The following is a 15,896-nucleotide window of genomic DNA, read 5'->3' on the forward strand; positions in this document are numbered from 1 at the left end:
TCATATTGGGTCAGCTGAGCCCCCTCCCTGCAGAGCGGCACATTTGCTGGTGTTGACAGCAGCAAGGAGCAGAATGGCCTTAAACCAAATTGCGGCAACTGGAAAATAGCAATTACAAATGACAGGCATGACTCGTGGCCATTTCTTGAACTGTGGGATGAATTCCAGCATAAGGAGCTGCAGCCAAACCCGAGGCTACCAGGGCCCTTCAGAGTCCACTTCCCATAGGTCTAACAAATGTTCAAGGGGCAAGAGAACAGCAACTTCAGCCCCATGATAATAACATTGGGATTTTAGTTGTGTGCAATGCTGCTTCATAGATATTCCCACTGCCAAACACTTATTGTTTATTGTACAACAGAGCTACTGCCAGTTTTTCCAAGAATGTTAAAAGAGGATCATAGAATCACAGAATGGTTTGGGTTGGAAAGGACCTTACAGCTCATCCAGTCCCAACCCCCTGCCACAGACAGGGACATCTTCCACTAGAGCAGGTTGCTCCAAGCCCCGTCCAACATGGCCTTGAACACTGCCAGGGATGGGGCAGCCACAGCTTCTCTGGGCAACCTGTGCCAGGCCCTCACCACCCTCACAGGGAAGAACTTCTGCCTCAGATCCCATCTAAATCTCCCCTTTTTCAGTTTATAGCCATTCCCCCTTGTTGTACCCCTACAGGCCCTTGTAAAAAGGATGGGGGCAGCTAATGGATCTTACAGAAGCAGAAACAATGGAGCATTGGAGTGGAAACCAGAAACCTTTGGAGCTTTTTCCAGCCTGTGAGCCAAAACTTCACTGGGGGAGCACGGGTACTACCCTACCTGCCTGCGGTTTCCAGGCTACTAAGAGCTCAGCGGCAAGGCCTAAGCAGGCAGGAACGCACAGAGCTGGGGAGACGTGGCCTGAGCAGACCCCGAGTGCTCGCACAACCAACCGCGGGGCTTGGGCGCTGTTTATGCCGTTTGCTTCGGCAGCTCCACGGCGGGGGCCACCGTTTCCCTGCCTGGCAGGGGCGCCCGGGGGTGCTGCCGACGCCCCGCGCAGCAGGAGGACACACGCGCTCTGGGCGCCCGAGGCCCGCGACCCAAACGCCCGGTCCCGCCCGGCCCGGCGGGAGAGGGCGGAGCCGGCGGGGGGGCGGAGCCCGCCAGCAGGCGGCGCCCTACCCACGGACACACAAAAGATGGCGGCGACGGTGGCAGCTAGCGGCGGTGTGCGCCTCTGACAGCGTTCGGCCTGCCCGCCGCCATGTTGGTGAGGGCGCGAGCGGCGGCGGTAACAAGGGCCCTGCCCGGCCTGCGCCGGCTGTGGCGGGGCGGGGGGAGCGGGGCCGCCGCCTGCTTCCCGCTGGGCCGGGCGCTGCTGGGCGTGCGTGGCGCCGACACCGCCGTGTTCCTGCAGGGGCTCCTCACCAACGACGTCACGCAGCTGGCCGCGGGGGACGGGCCCCCCCCCGCCGCCGCGGCGGCGGCGGCGGCGGCCCTGCCGCGCGCGCTGTATGCGCATGCGCTCAATGTTCAGGGCCGCTGTCTGTATGACCTCATCCTCTACAGGTGAGACCAAGCGGAGGGGCAGGGGGGAGCTGGGCGAGACCACTGCGGGGCGCGGGCCGGGGGGGGTGGGGGGGGGGCCGGTGCGGTGCTTACCGTTATTATGGAAACGGGGGCGCGCTCCTCCGTGCTCACAGGAGGACAACGGCCCCCAAGGAGTTTCTCGCTTACCATTAATTTTGGCTTACCAAAAAGCCTCTGCTCCGTGTATTTTTCATCACCAGCAGCGGTCTCGGTGAGTTACCTGAGCAGGAAAGTGTAATGTCTCAGTATTGTTAAGGCAGCCCTCAGGGCAGGCTCTGGGCGCGGCGTCTGAGGTGTGTTTGGAACGTATCTGAAACGAGCAGTTTGTGCTGTCTCACAGGTGCCATAGTCACTGAGACTGCAGCATGCCATGTCATATAGTAAGTACACCGTATGTAGGTGTAGTAACCACACCTGATGTAAGTGTGGTGTTGATCAGTGGGAAACCGTGGTCATGCAAACTGTTGGGTCAGGTAAAAGGTGTAGCTAGTGGAAGGCACAGCTGAGCAAAGCTTCTCCTCCTGCTGAAAGTTGCCTGGCTTTAGATCTTAGAATTACCGAATGGTTTGGGTTGGAAGGGACCTTAAAGCTCATCCAGTTCCAACCCCCTACCACAGACAGGGACACCTTCCACTAGAGCAGGTTGCTCCAAGCCCCGTCCAACCTGGCCTTGAACACTGCCAGGGATGGGGCAGCCACAGCTTCTCTGGGAAACCTGTGCCAGGCCCTCACCACCCTCACAGGGAAGAACTTCCTCAGATCCCATCTAAATCTCCCCTCTGTCAGTTTAAAGCCATTCCCCCTTGTCGTGTCCCTACCTGCCCTTGTCAAAAGCCCCTCTTCAGCTTTCTTGTTGGCCCCTTTAGGCACTGGAAGCTGCTCTAAGGTGTCCCTGGAGCCTTCTCTTCTCCAGGCTGAACAAGCCCAGCTGTCTCAGCCTGTCTCCATAGCAGAGGTGCTCCAGCCCTCGGAGTACTTCCATGACCTCCTCTGGACTCGCTCCAACAGCTCCACGTCCTTCTTGTGTTGTTGCCCTAGAGCTGGCTGCAGGACTGCAGGGGAGGTCTCACCAGAGCAGAGCAGAGGGTGAGAATCCCCTCCCTCGACCTGCTGGTCACGCTGCTGGTGATGCAGCCCAGGACACGGTTGGTTTCTGGGCTCAAGCGCACACTGAAGCCGGGTCATGGTGAGCTTCTCATCACCCAACACCCCGAAGTCCTACTCCTCAGGGCTGCTCTCAGTCCAGTCTCTGCTCAGCCTGTGTTTGTGCTTGGGATTGCTTCAACCCGGGTGCAGGACCTTGCACTTGACCTTGGTGAACTTCATGAGGTTCGCACTGTCCCACCTCTCCAGCCCGCCCAGGTCCTTCTGGATGACATCTCTTCCCTCCAGCATGTTGACCGCACCACACAGCTTGGTGTCACTGGAAACTTGCTGAGGGCACTCAATCCCACTGTCCATGTCACTGACAGAGGTATTGAACAGCACCTTGAGGAATGCCACAGATAGGCATGAGTGGTTGAGAAGACTGTCTGGCCAGACCTGTTTCTGTCCCCAGGAGAGGTGAGGGCAGTATTTGCTAGGAAACAGGAGAATGGGTGGCTGAAAAAGTTCATGTATTTCACTACAGGGAGCTGAGTACTGTGTCTTCTGTGTGCCAGCAGCCTTCGGTGAAACTCTGCAGGTATCTGGATGTGCACCAGGGTCGAGATAAATGTGTTTGCTTCCGCTGCTATGGGGCTTTGTTTTTCTAACCTTGTCGGTGTTACTTTTTTTAGGCTTCATGAGAGTCCAGAAGAAGAGCCGCACATCCTGCTGGAGTGTGACAGCAGCGTGCTGGATGCCATACAAAAACATATGAAACTGTACAAGATCCGGAGGAAAGTAAACATCGCCCCTTGCCTTGACCTCTCTTTGTGGGCCGTCATCCCCGGGGAGCAGGCTGGAGACATTGCCAGTTCCCTTGCAAAATGTGCAGACCAGGCTCCAGTTTTAAGTCCTGACCCCAGAACAGAAGTCATGGGCTGGAGAGTGATTACAAAGAAAGGAGTGAATCTGTCAGAGATCATCCCTGGGAGTCATGTTGGAAACATTCGGGATTACCACAGGCACAGGTATAAACAAGGTAAAGCCAAGACCTGTTTTGCACTGGATTTGGGGAAATTTCTTTTTTTATGTATTATCACAGTTTCATCTTATTATCAGAGTCCAGATGCTGATCTAAGACAGAGGTCGATGTGTTTTAACTTGTCAGTAAGTACAGGTATTATTTGCTACTTTTAGGGGGAAAAAAGTGATCTGGTAGTTATAATTCTGTCTAGTGGCAGAATTTGGGTACAGTTTCCTAGGGTGGTGGGTCAGGAATGCTAACAGCAAAAGAAAACCAGGATTATTTGTTTTCTTAGAGGAAAACTTGTGTGGTTTGAGTAATTTTGATTATTTTGGGACAGTCTCTATGTTTTCCTTGTTGCTAAGGAAGGAGAAGAAAACACTAACTTATTTTCTTAAAAATGTAGGAATGGGTTCACAGAATTAACTCGGAGGTGGAGGGGTGGATGCTTGATTCGAGAGGGAGCTCAGTCCTGGAAGCCCCCATGCCTGTGCAGTGCTCCCACTAATTTTACTTTGTACATGCAGATAGTGGCAAATAAGATAATAAATCAGTTGCATAATAAATTCATTAGATAATAAATTAATTGGCAGACTGAAAGATTATGATCCACTGCTAAACCCAAATCCGTCTGGTTGGAAAAAGCAAGGGTCAAACTGGGCTGGGCTCTGTGCTGCCTCCCTGAAACAACAGCGCTTGTCTTGCTGCGCTGCTACAAAAGGCTGGGTCCAACACTGCTTACTAAAAAATACTATTTTTTGTGTCATTGGTCAAAAAGAAAAAGGCTAATTATACAGACATTTGGCATTTGGGCTTGATGAAAAACAGCTGGCTAATTTACGTTCTTCACTTCTGAAGAAAAGAACTCTTATTGATATTAATAGAGGGATTGACATTTAATTGACATTGATAGAGGGATCTTGGCAGGCTTGAGAGGTGTGCCTGTGCGAATCTCATGAAATTCAACCAGGCCAAGTGCAAGATTCTGCACATGGGTCAGGGCAATCCCAAGCACAAATACAGGCTGGGGAGACTGGATTCAGAGCAGCCCTGAGGAGAAGGACTTGGGGGTGTTGGGTGGCAAGAAGCTCACCATGACCCGGCAGTGTGCGCTGCAGCACTGGGAGGTGTTGGAGTGAGTCCAGAGGAGGCCATGAAGATGCTCCGAGAGCTGGAGCAGCTCTGCTATGGAGACAGGGCTGAGAGAGCTTGTTCAGCTTGGAGAAGAGAAAGGGACACCTCAGAGCAGCTTTCAGTGCCTAAAGGGGCCAACAAGAAAGCTGAAGAGGGGCTTTTGACAAGGGCAGGTAGGGACAGGACAAGGGGGAATGGCTTTAAACTGACAGAGGGGAGATTTAGATGGGATCTGAGGAAGTTCTTCCCTGTGAGGGTGGTGAGGGCCTGGCACAGGTTGCCCAGAGAAGCTGTGGCTGCCCCATCCCTGGCAGTGTTCAAGGCCAGGTTGGACGGGGCTTGGAGCAACCTGCTCTAGTGGAATGTGTCCCTGCCCATGGCAGGGGGTTGGAACTGGATGAGCTTTAAGGTCCCTTCCAACCCAAACCATTCTGTGATTCTATGATTAAAATCTGCTTGTGGGGTGTGGGTGAGCAGGATTTTGGATTAATGCCTTTGGATGGATTCTACTTCGTTCTGGGTGCTTTGAGTTTTCACTGGTAAGCTTGTGAGGTGCTGTAAGCTTCATAAAATCAGATTCCAGTGCAGTTCTGTTTGCCTTCAAGAGGAATCTTTGCTAACTGTTTATGGCTAATGATTTTGCTCAGGCCCACACCAGAGTTCTTGGAAGTTTGTTATTTCTCCATTGCTTCTTATGGGGCCCCTTGCTTTTACAACTCACAGAGGAAGCATACTCCAGAAATCTTAAATACTGAAGAATTTTCCACATTTACCTGTTGGTTTTACTCTTTTCCTAGGAATTCCTGAAGGTGTGAAAGATCTCCCTCCTGGTGTTGCCCTCCCACTGGAATCAAACTTGGCCTACATGAATGGCATCAGCTTCACCAAAGGCTGCTACATCGGACAGGAGTTGACAGCCAGGACCCACCATGTGGGTGTCATTCGCAAGCGGCTGCTGCCAGTCCAGTTTCCAGCTCCTCTTCCCACAGACAGCATTCCCGAGGGTGCCGATATCTTAACTGAATCGGGAAAGTCAGCTGGCAAGTTCCGGTTTGGAGGAGGTGAACTCGGTATAGCTCTGCTGAGGTTAGCTAATGTAAATGAACCTCTCTACCTAAATATTGGAGGTGATAAAGTAAAGCTCACTGCAAGTATACCTGAGTGGTGGCCGAAAACCACTAGTAAATAAATAAGGAGCCAGCATTTGCCTTATTGAGAATGTATTTTGTGTGATACATTTGGGAAGGCAGCTCTGCCTTCAGCTGTTGTTTGTGGTGTTTGATGAGGGGAGTGCATGACAGGATTCTTCAAATTGGGACGAAATAGCAGGAACCCAAACCTGAGGATGGGAGGATAATTTAAGCACTGTAGAGAGACCCACAAAGCAAGTGCAGGGAAGCACAGAGTTTCCTGTGAGTACCCTGTGTTTATTTAGGGGGTGCTGTGTCAGGTTGGATGCCAGCTGAATGTTCAGGCCACTGGTCTCTCAGTCAGACTCTGCCCTGCATAAGGCACGGGGTGCATTCAGGCTGAAGCAGACAATGGGAGCATGAGTTTCCCGTTGCACTGAACTTTTCTGTTAGGAATAACCATTCTGTGATCTAATATAATTTTGGGTTTTTTTTAAATGAAGAGCATGCTGCTCATACCTCATGTAAGATACATACTCAGGCTAAAGCGTTCACTGCAAATTGAGCTTCTTCCTAAACTTGCTGATAGGGTGCGCATTTCTTTCCACCACGCTAATTGCTAATTGCGTTCAGGGAGAAGAATACCTTCTCCTTCACGTTTGGAACCTTGATTTTAAGTCCTCCCTGGTGGGAAAGCTCTCCAACATCCTGGTCCTGTGCGCTGCTTCAGCGCCGGCAGAGGGAGCACAGACAGCGCCAGCTAGCTCCTCTGCCGCCTCTGACCTCGGTCAGCCAGGCTTCCTTCACCTAAGCAACTGTTTGGAAGAGGAGAGGGGTATTTTACAGAAATACGGCGCACTGGTGCATGCCCTGGGGTGATTATTGTATTGGTGTACTGGTGCGTAGCAGAATAACCTCTTACCAGAAGCATGTGCCAGCCAGTTACCAACAACAATTGAGGGATTGGGTTTTTTGGCATCTCCGTCTTTGCTCTGTCATCTTGTAGAAAAATCCTCCAAACTTTCCTGCAGCCTTTGACAGGGGTTTTCTTGCTCCCTCCAGAGAGCTGGGGAAGAGATAGCCTGTCCCCATCTCAGATCTTTGCTCCTTCCCTCAGCATTAAGCTGAGGTCCCTGGGGAAAGGGTTAATGCCAGACCTGCTCTCAGCTCAGCCTGGGGTTCCTGAGGGAGGATTTTCACCTGTTCACTTCTCTGGCTGCTTCACCACTGACTTTGTTCTGAGAGCTCCCTGTACTGCACACCAGTCCCTGCTGCTGTCTCTAGCTGAGTTTTTCTCCATCCACCATCCCCTGTGGGTTTTCAGAGCAGCCCAGTACCTCAGCATTTCTGTGCTGCATTTTTCTGGCTCCCACTTCTCTTCCGTTTTCACACTTTTCCTTGTTTCTGCAGCCCGCATGTCCCGCTCTGGTTCCTCACAACCAACCAGCTCCTAACCCTGCCAACCTGCAGTATTATAGGAGCCGTATGTATTTTTGTATTACAACATCTCCATTATGGATGGCGTGTGTGTGGAAGGGCATGACAAGACAGGTGAGCAGGTGAGATCCCATTGTGACAATAAAAAAACCCCTCTTGTATGCATATTTGTAACAAAAACCATCCCAAGCACATTCTTCCACTGTTCCACTGTCACGGTGAAGGGAACTTGTCTCTGAAAAATGCTCATATTGGTGAAAACTATGCTTGCTGTAAAATGAATCTGTGGACTATCTCATTAAAAGTTTATTGTATCAGTAATTTAAGTGTGACTCACCTGAAAGAGACGCTACCTTTTATTTGCCTTGTGTTAAGACACACCGCAGAACACTTTTTGAGGTTGCTTGCTGATAGGGAACGTGGCTCACGCTGTTCATCACCCCTTTGTCAGGTTGGAGACTGTTAACAAAGTCCTTCTGCTGGAAAAATAAATGGAAGTGCAGTGCTTTGTGCTTTCTGGATCCTTGGAATATGACAAAGGCAAGACTGTGCTGCTTGCGCTGATGCTGCTTTGCCAGGAGCAGCTTTTCCTCTGCCACCCATTGTGCAGAGTCTCCTCAGAACAGTTGTATTGTACTGGTATGCGCACAGCCTGAATAAACACAATGTTTATTCTGTTCTGGGAAGCCCTGAATCTCTTCTGGTGCCTTCTTAACACATTTTTAACACGCGTTTGCCTTCTTAACATATTTAAAAGGTTTTTCTGTTGCTAACAGCTGCAGGTAACAGATATGGGGGGTTATTAGGCACAAAATAAGGTGGTACTAAAAGAGGGACTAGATCACTTCAGAGAAAGGATGTTGCAGCAGTCAGAGAGGGCAGCCCCAGTCTGCATTATCCTTTCATTCTTTAGCCTCCCTCACCAACAGCTCCATCATTAATGGCTTTATCTGGTGAGCTCGGGCTGGAAGGCTGGGCTACAGCTGTGTAGGTGCAGGGTGGATTTTGCAGGGTTGTCTACCTTGCTGCTGATTCCCAACAGAGCATCTCTCCTTCAGCAAAGGTGGGACTGAGTGAAGCACAGCAAGGAACTCACTGCCAATCCAGCCAACAAGGCATGGATAACCACCTACCCGCTCATCATGTAAGCTAAAGGGCAGCAATGTCCTCAGCAGCATATTTAACACCCGGTGCTGTAGTAAGGAGGAAACATTGAGAAATAAGCCAGGTTGGACAGGGCTTGGAGCAACCTGCTCTAGTGGAAGGTGTCCCTGCCCGTGGCAGGGGGTTGGAACTGGATGATCTTTAAGGTCCCTTCCAACCCGAACCAGACTGTGATTCCATGATAAAACACCACACAGCACCTCCGCCCCCCCGGGAGGGAAACGAGACCCTTTTGTGGTACAATTCTGTCAGGTTTTTGTGCTTTCCTCAGCACGGGACGAACATGGCGGCTGAGGGGGGCTGTCAGGTAACCTGCTCAGGTGCCTAAGACTAAATACAGCTGGACAACAGACGCCCCGCTCTTCGAGGGGCAAATCCCTTCCCGATCCCATTTTTCTGGCTCTTCCCTGCGCTACCTCAGCTCCCCCTCACTCTCCCCTCCATGCCGGCTTCCCCGTCCCGCTCCACAATGGTTCGCACCCTCCCGATGCCCCCTTTTCCCCCGCGCAGTGGTTTCTCCCACCGACGGCCATTGACCGAGTGCGCCCTCAACTCTGCTCCGTCCCAGCCGCGCCTTTACGCGCGGGAAGCAGGGGGGGGGGGGGGGGCGCTCGCGCCGTTCCCGCTCTCGCTCGCGCCGGCGGCCGCTGGGGCGGCTGCAATGGCGGTGGCGGTGCCGGCCCCTCAAGCGGGAGGCGGGAGGGGGAGGATAAGATGGTGGCGGGTCGTGCGCGGTCTCTGGCCCTTCGGCTTGACGGGCCTTCCCGGGCAGAGGTGAGGCGTCAGCGCTGCTGCCCCGCCGCCTGCACGGGTCTGGGGCCGGGGCCGGGGCCGGGCGTCGGAGCTGAGGAGTGAGCGGTGACGGGAGGTTGTGGGGGGAGGAACCGGCCTCAGTCCCGTGAGGAGGGGCGCCGGAGGTGCTGCGGGTCTCGGGGGGGGAAACCCCCGTGGCTGCTGGTAGGGCAGGAACGTGCAAATAAAGGACGTGTCTGCGAAAATACAAGTCTGCGTTACAGTTGCTTGCCGTACGGTGGCACATCCCTGGGCGCTGGGGAGTTAGAGTCGTGAGCGGGGCTAGAACACCAAAAATAACCGAGGTTTGTGCACGGGGAGAGAGCAGAAAAGAGCCGTAAACAAGTAGTATATACCCTGGAATCCCAATAGGGTGAGGCAGGAGTCCCTTTCAGAGACTGTGGACGGGAATACATTGAAACGTTTGGCTTCTGGAAAACGGAGGTTTCTTCTTTTTTGCTGCTTTTTTTCCTTCGGATTTTTTTTCCAGATTTCTCTCCCTCCCCCCCCCCCCCCCCCCAGCCCCGATATATTTTTTTCCCTTGGCAGCAGTGCTTGATTTCATTGTTAGAGTTTTTACGTTTCCTGTCATAGTAAAAAACCCCCCAAAGCTGTCCTGGTGTGGGGAAGGGTCTGAAAGAATGGCTGCTCATACTTAGGTCTAGTGTATAAACAGATGTTCTGCTGTGTTATTAACATCGCTGCCATCTGCTCGTGCAAGTGTGTCATTACTCGCATGAATTCACACTGCTGTGGCCAGGTTGCTGCTGGGAGGTTGTGTGTGAGCATCATGTTCACGCTGAATTACTTGAAGTTAGCAAGCTTAAAAAGCCCTTATAAATATTTGTCAGTTGATATTAATGTTCTCAGTATATGTGTTGCTAAAACCTTTGAAATCTTTAGGGGGTGTCCGGTGGTGCAGCTACTACTACTTCCAGCTACTTTATAGGAATATGTTTGGGAGCATAGTTTCTGCTGGATGGTAGCAAAGAGTTACACTGCATTTTGACTTTAAACTTCTCTCAACGTTTTCCCTGTACAGTGTTTTGCTTTTACATAGATGGTCAGCCCTTTGGAAAAGGTCGTCTTGTTCTTTCTGTAACATGCTGTTCCCTGGTTAGCAGAAATAATTCATGCCTAAACTGGTTTTGTGGATTGGTGTCTGGATTTGCTCCCTTTCCCGCTGTCTTGCCCAGGCCAAAGGAGCGTGCAGTTCGCTGTCAGACTTTACACTGAGGTGAGGGAAGGAGCTTTGCAGAACGAGGTGATGCTGCCATGAGTTAGTGAAAATGCCTTGGGAACAGAGGAAAGCTTTGCAGAAAGTTGTAGTTTATTTTTTCTTCCCCTTCCTTGTAGGATCTTTTGCCCATGGTCTGCCTGTCTTAAGTTGTTGAAGAACTTAAGTCCAAAAGGTTTTCTGATTTCCACTGTAACACTTGTAGCTTTCGCAGGAGTTTTCTCATAGTCTGTGAGGAGGATTTAGGGGTAGTTTTATTGTTCAGGATGAACAACATATTTTTAGGTTTAACTCAGGTGACTTAAGTGTTTGTTGAAGGGCAGCTTGAGGGTTTTTTGAAAAATTTATATTACAGCTGTTGTTTTGTGGTGTTACCTCCAAAAGATGAAAACTGCTCAGTTAGCATTTTCCAGACAGAATAAACGTGTCTGGCTTTCTTTATTTGCTGAAATTACATTTCTTCATTCTTTTTGTAGCAGTAAAAATATGGTGAGGTGAGGGAAGGATCAGGGTTCATCATCTGAGTTAAGGCAAAGAAGTATGGGGAAAATAATGACTTTATTAAGGAAAAATAGGTAAAAGGTGATAAAATGTAACTGTCAATGAGATATTTGACTGAAAGGGGGGAGGAGGTAAGTCACGTACAGCACTTGGGCATGAAAGACAGCCTTTAACTAAAATAACCTTATTTTTAGTTCTTGTTACAGGAAGCACAGGGCTTGATTTGCTTGTGCTACAAGTCTTTTGTAGTAACATCGCTGGGGTGAGCCAAGTGATGCCTTTTGGTAGGGAGACAGGAGCAAGAGTGGCGGGTGCATCATCACCAGTGAGAAAAAACATTCTTATTTTTTATGTGGAGATGCCAAAACCACAAGAGACGTTGAACTTGTCATAAGAACTCTTGTACTGTTGAATATGACATCGTTATATGTATATTGTATGCGCATTAGAGCCATTAAAATTTCCTCGCTGGGTCCTCAGGAAGTTGACAAATGGTTTTGGAAGCCTGCGATCACCTCAGAGTTATTGCTTAGAAAGGACTTCTTGTGTGGGAAGGAGGAGAAGGTGCATTTCAAAACTTCCCGTGCGCTTTTCTTCTTTCCTGGAATAGAAACAGAGAGATTTCCCATCTGAGAAGAGTTTCCTGGCTAAATAAAGCAGTAGGGCTGTACTTACCAGCCTCTGCATGAAGCAGAGAGTTCCCAAAGCTTGTGGTGCAGTCCCGGATCCCCTGCCTTGGCGCTCCTGCAGAGGAAAAACTACAATTCCCATAGTACTTCCACATACTGGTACTCCAGTGACATCAGACATTACATGGCTGAGACTGGTTGTAAGGCAGGAAGACCCAAAATGTAAGCTTGGTGTTTCTTTCACTTCTGTGGCAGGGCCTTTGGCAGTGTAGTCTTTGCTTGCTAGGGGAGGATTTCAGTTGCTGCAGAGGTGTTTGAAAGGGTGTGTATCTGAAGAAAACATGAGGCGACATGTAAGAGCAAGCAATTTCTGCTGTTTCTCATAGTGTTGCTGCAGCTTGGACACTCCTCTATCTAGGAATAGCCGTGTGGAGTAAGTGCTTATTGCCAGCGCTGCTAGTTTGTCACGAGGGGCTGTTTCCTTGCCCACAGCCCGAAATCTGCTTGCTGCTTTTCTGCCGTTTTTGTCCTGCAGCTTCAAGGGGTGGAGGAGAGACGCTACTCACAGCCTGGCAACAGTTTCCGTGTGCGCGTAGTAACTGAGGCGTGTAGCGTGCGTCCCATGGCAGCGATGTTAGGGGAGGTAAGCGAGGTGCGGCCGCAGCACTGGTTCAGCACAGTGCGGGCTACTTGGGGGGATCCGAGGCAGCTGCTGCTGCTGCAGAGCTCTGGTGTGTACAGCTGTGGTGCTGGAGCGCCTGTGCTGCCGCTGCTTCCCCAGGGGCCTGCGTTGGTGGGAGGAAGGCGGGCAGGGAACGGCTGGTGATAACGTCTGCGCAGGTTTGTGTCAGTGGAAGTTGGTTCTCACAACGGGACGAGATTTACGTGGGTTTTGTTCCTCAGGAGGGGTGCCTGGTGCCTGGTGTCCTACTGGTGTTTTAGAAAGCTGGGAAATAATCCAGCAAAAAGATTTCTGCAGTGTAATATTTGCTTGGGGTGCTGTAGTGCTGTAGTTTAAAGTAAAAGTGTAGTGATTTATTTGCCTGATAGTGGCCAGCCTTTCCCATGATTGCATATCATGAATGCCTGACAAAAACATAATTTTCCCAACATAAGACTCTCGACCACCAGAGTCCTAACAGGAACAGGGAGGAGAGACTTATGGAGTGGATGGGAAACTTGGGAATACTTTCAATTTTTCTGAGAAATGTAATAACATCTCAGGCAGGTAATAGATCCCCTTTGATTTCTCCTAGAAACAGTTTAGATCTGCAGAATGACGCTGTGATGTGTTTGTTCAAGTCTGCAGGTTTGAAGTTACCTACTAACTACTTGAGTTTCACAAAGTGAGGAGCAAGTCAAGTGGGAAAAGTAGCTTTATATCTAATCTTGGTAGTCAAATGAAATTAAGATACAAATCTCTATAGAATGATGTACAGTGAGTACAGATCCTTGTGCAGCTGATTAAAAACCAAAATCTATTTGGCCACATATGCCTGTTTGTAACTTCAGAGAATTTGTTTTTACACATTCAGTAATTGCTGATTTCAGCATTTTTGTTTGTTTAAAAATATATTTTGGAAGACATTTTGATTTAGTGGAGTTTAAACTGTGCTAGATAGCCTATCTGTCAAAATGAATTTGGAAAAATATTTTGGAACTTGGAAGTGTTCAAGGCCAGGTTGGATGGGGCTTGGAGCAAGCTGGTCTAGTGGAAGGTGTCCCTGCCCGTGGCAGAGGGGTTGGAACTGGATGAGCTTTAAGGTCTCTTCCAACCCAAACCATTCTGTGATTCTTTGAACTTCAGTTGGAATTTTATATTCCTAAACAAAAAAGTTTATGCTGAGAGTATGCTAATACCAATAATCCTGTTTTACAGCAACACATTTAGAAAGGACATCATCTACAAATCATGCATTTGAACTGCCTTTGGATAAGTTGACTCTAAAGTGAGCGGAAGTTCAGTTAAAATCTCTGCACCTGTTTGTTTAATAGTCCCTTGTGTTTTCCTGGGCTACCAGGAGATAATGGGGTGTGACACGTGGTAAGGAAAAGAAGTGAAGGTGAATGTATAGAGGTCGCTGTCATTAGGATTCCTCATATTTCTGTGGAGCCTGTGGGGCACTTGAATTACGTTATTCAGATACTTAAACGTGTATTTGCTTACTAGATACTTTAAACGTTGTAGGCTGTTCAGTGGTAAGTGCTTTACAGTAGCTGTCTCTTACCACCTTTGTAAAGTTTTCCTTTAGCAGTCCCAAATTTGAACTTTACAGTAAGGACATCTTGCGGCTGAGCTGTGCTCACTGTTTTTAAAGCTTCATGTCAATATTTCATGAAAAGTGGTTTACTGTTTGAATTGGGGATTAGGGTCTTAAGGCTTTCATAAACAAAAATCAACCTCTGAAGCTCCCAGAGTGAGGGCAGGCAGCTTCAGTCCTTTTTAACTTGGGAATAGTAGGACTCCAGTGTTGGAAGTAGTTGTGGCTTCGGACCACAGCAGGAGTACTTGTAGATACGTAAAAATTAACTTTAAAAACAATGTCATTACCCTTTTTTTAATAGTTTAAAGGAATTGCAGATCAGGGCTTTGTTTCTAAGCTACTTGCTGGCAAATTATTCCTTATTGATAGAGCAAGAATTGCAGTACGTGGGGAGGTTACAAATCTGAATTCCTGAAACTACTGACTTTAGGAGGGCAGAAGTTATGGTAGTTGCACATGTGTTGCCACAGTTCTCAGAGGGTAACTCTGTGTCATGTGGTTTCCCAAGAGCTTAACGTGCTTAATTTCTTGTCGTTGACATTCTAAGTTTTCATATAAATGTTGCAGAAATGTTCTGTGTGCTTAGCTTGCATTTTTGTAGTCTCAAGAAGTACCTCAATAAGGTACCAGTAATGCTTTCTGAAGGTTTGAGGAACAATTGAGAATCTCTCCCCCAGCAAATTTACTGCCATACAGCTTTGTAAAGCAGATAGGTCTAAATATAAAAAACTGTGACAGAAGTTCCAAGCAGTTGTGTGAAAGAGAAGTGTGGGTCTTCAGACTGAACAGCCGTTTTCCCATCTAACCTGATTGTAGAACCTGCAAACCCTCAGGTAATGCAGGTACATGTTTTTAGGCCTTCCTACAATAGTCAGGTAATGTTTCAAATTGTCTTTTTTTTTCCCTTTTTGAGGATTAGATGAACCGTAGCACGTGGAATTGCAAAACCTGAAACTTAGATACTCATTCACAATGGCATCAGTGTGTGTACGCATGCATGCTGTGTCTCTCTGGAAGTGCAACCTAAATCCACCTAAGTTACTGCTATTTGTATTACTTTGAAAAGCAGGCATTCAGATTAGCAACGTTCCCATTAACCACGGAGGAGTAATTCAGAGTCAGGCTTCTGTTTCTGTTTGGCCAGTGGAAGAAGATTGTGGAAAGTGTGTGTGTACACATATGTGTGCGGGGAAAATGTTATCCCTGTCTTCACCCAGGGACAGGATATGTGGGGGCAGAAGGCAGCAAAATTAGGGTGACTGTAAATGTTTTGAGAAGGATTGCTATTTACAAGGTTCATTTAAAGCTTCTAGTGTTAATTTTAAAAAGTGTTGATAGGAAAATGAGTGGACATTTCACTCCTGAGAAAGATTAGGGGGGTTGGTTTTTTTCGGCATATTGAATGGTTCTGTTGTTGAGGAATCTGCTGTTCCTCTGGTGAGCTTTGAACCATATATCAAATTCAGCAAAATCAGGGGAGACGTGGGTGGACGTCTCGGCGATAATGAGTGTCTGCAAACACCGTGAAAGTTATCACCCTCACAGAGGAGAGACCCACGTCAGTGTCCTTGCAGGGAGAAAGGCTTCCGTGTGATTGTAAGCACTGGTGTGGCCTGCTTACCCAGTCATGTCGCAGTGCGCTCTTCACTGGTTGCCATCAGGATGAGTAGGGAAGGATGGGGGAGACCTGGGGAGACCGAGAGGATGTTGTAGGGAAAACACTGTTGTTACTATGAGCTTGAGGTAGGGCACAAATTCGTAGGAAGCATTTGGTTTTCTCTTTCGATGAAACAAGTTCTGGTGGTGTGCTGTGGTGGTTTGTCCTATTGCTTAGATTTCTTTTTGAGCAATGTCAGAACAAAATAAAACTATTTACAAATGTAGGACATTAAGGCAAACCACATGAAGTTCAACAAGGCCAGGTGCA

The 15,896-nt window shown here is 48.9% G+C and overlaps 2 protein-coding genes across 11 annotated transcripts in view; both read left to right on the plus strand.

The window, feature by feature from the left end:
- Positions 1-1,168: 1,168 nt before the first annotated feature.
- IBA57 (iron-sulfur cluster assembly factor IBA57) lies at positions 1,169-8,068 on the plus strand. 2 transcript variants are annotated; one of them, XM_030506853.1, is made up of 4 exons: positions 1,169-1,550; positions 3,350-3,696; positions 5,613-5,901; positions 7,356-8,068. In XM_030506853.1, the coding sequence occupies exons 1-4, from the start codon at positions 1,246-1,248 to the stop codon at positions 7,486-7,488; spliced, it is 1,074 nt and encodes a 357-aa protein (XP_030362713.1). In that variant the 5' UTR covers positions 1,169-1,245; the 3' UTR covers positions 7,489-8,068. The 2 variants fall into 2 exon arrangements, with proteins under 2 accessions (XP_030362713.1, XP_030362722.1); XM_030506862.1 differs by having other exon boundaries at positions 1,173-1,550; positions 5,613-8,068.
- LOC115616927 (meiosis-specific coiled-coil domain-containing protein MEIOC-like) overlaps positions 4,953-15,896 on the plus strand; it is a 35,734-nt gene continuing 24,790 nt past the window's right edge. For 5 of the 9 annotated variants that reach the window (XM_030506796.1, XM_030506815.1, XM_030506786.1 and 2 more), the window contains exon 1: positions 11,500-11,927. Coding sequence is in view for 2 of the 9 variants with exons in the window: in XM_030506746.1 (XP_030362606.1) it covers positions 12,328-12,348 (21 nt within the window). In the remaining 7 variants the exon portion in view is untranslated. Of the gene's footprint in view, positions 4,989-9,299; positions 9,321-11,499; positions 12,349-15,896 lie in introns of those variants that run through there. The other 4 variants (XM_030506746.1, XM_030506776.1, XM_030506766.1 and 1 more) reach the window with 3 other exon arrangements.

Source organism: Strigops habroptila, chromosome 1, assembly GCF_004027225.2.
Source record: "Strigops habroptila isolate Jane chromosome 1, bStrHab1.2.pri, whole genome shotgun sequence".
Lineage (NCBI taxonomy): Eukaryota > Metazoa > Chordata > Aves > Psittaciformes > Psittacidae > Strigops > Strigops habroptila.

What these genes read in the sequence shown, in the direction of transcription:
- IBA57 (XM_030506853.1), top strand. Translation starts at nt 1,246, where the DNA reads ATGTTGGTGAGGGCGCGAGCGGCGGCGGTAACAAGGGCCCTGCCCGGC. An exon ending in CAGGCACAGGTATAAACAAG is followed by an intron (nt 3,697 to 5,612) that starts GTAAAGCCAAGA and finishes CTCTTTTCCTAG; the next exon opens with GAATTCCTGAAGGTGTGAAA. An exon ending in CTCGGTATAGCTCTGCTGAG is followed by an intron (nt 5,902 to 7,355) that starts GTTAGCTAATGT and finishes TTGTTTCTGCAG; the next exon opens with CCCGCATGTCCCGCTCTGGT.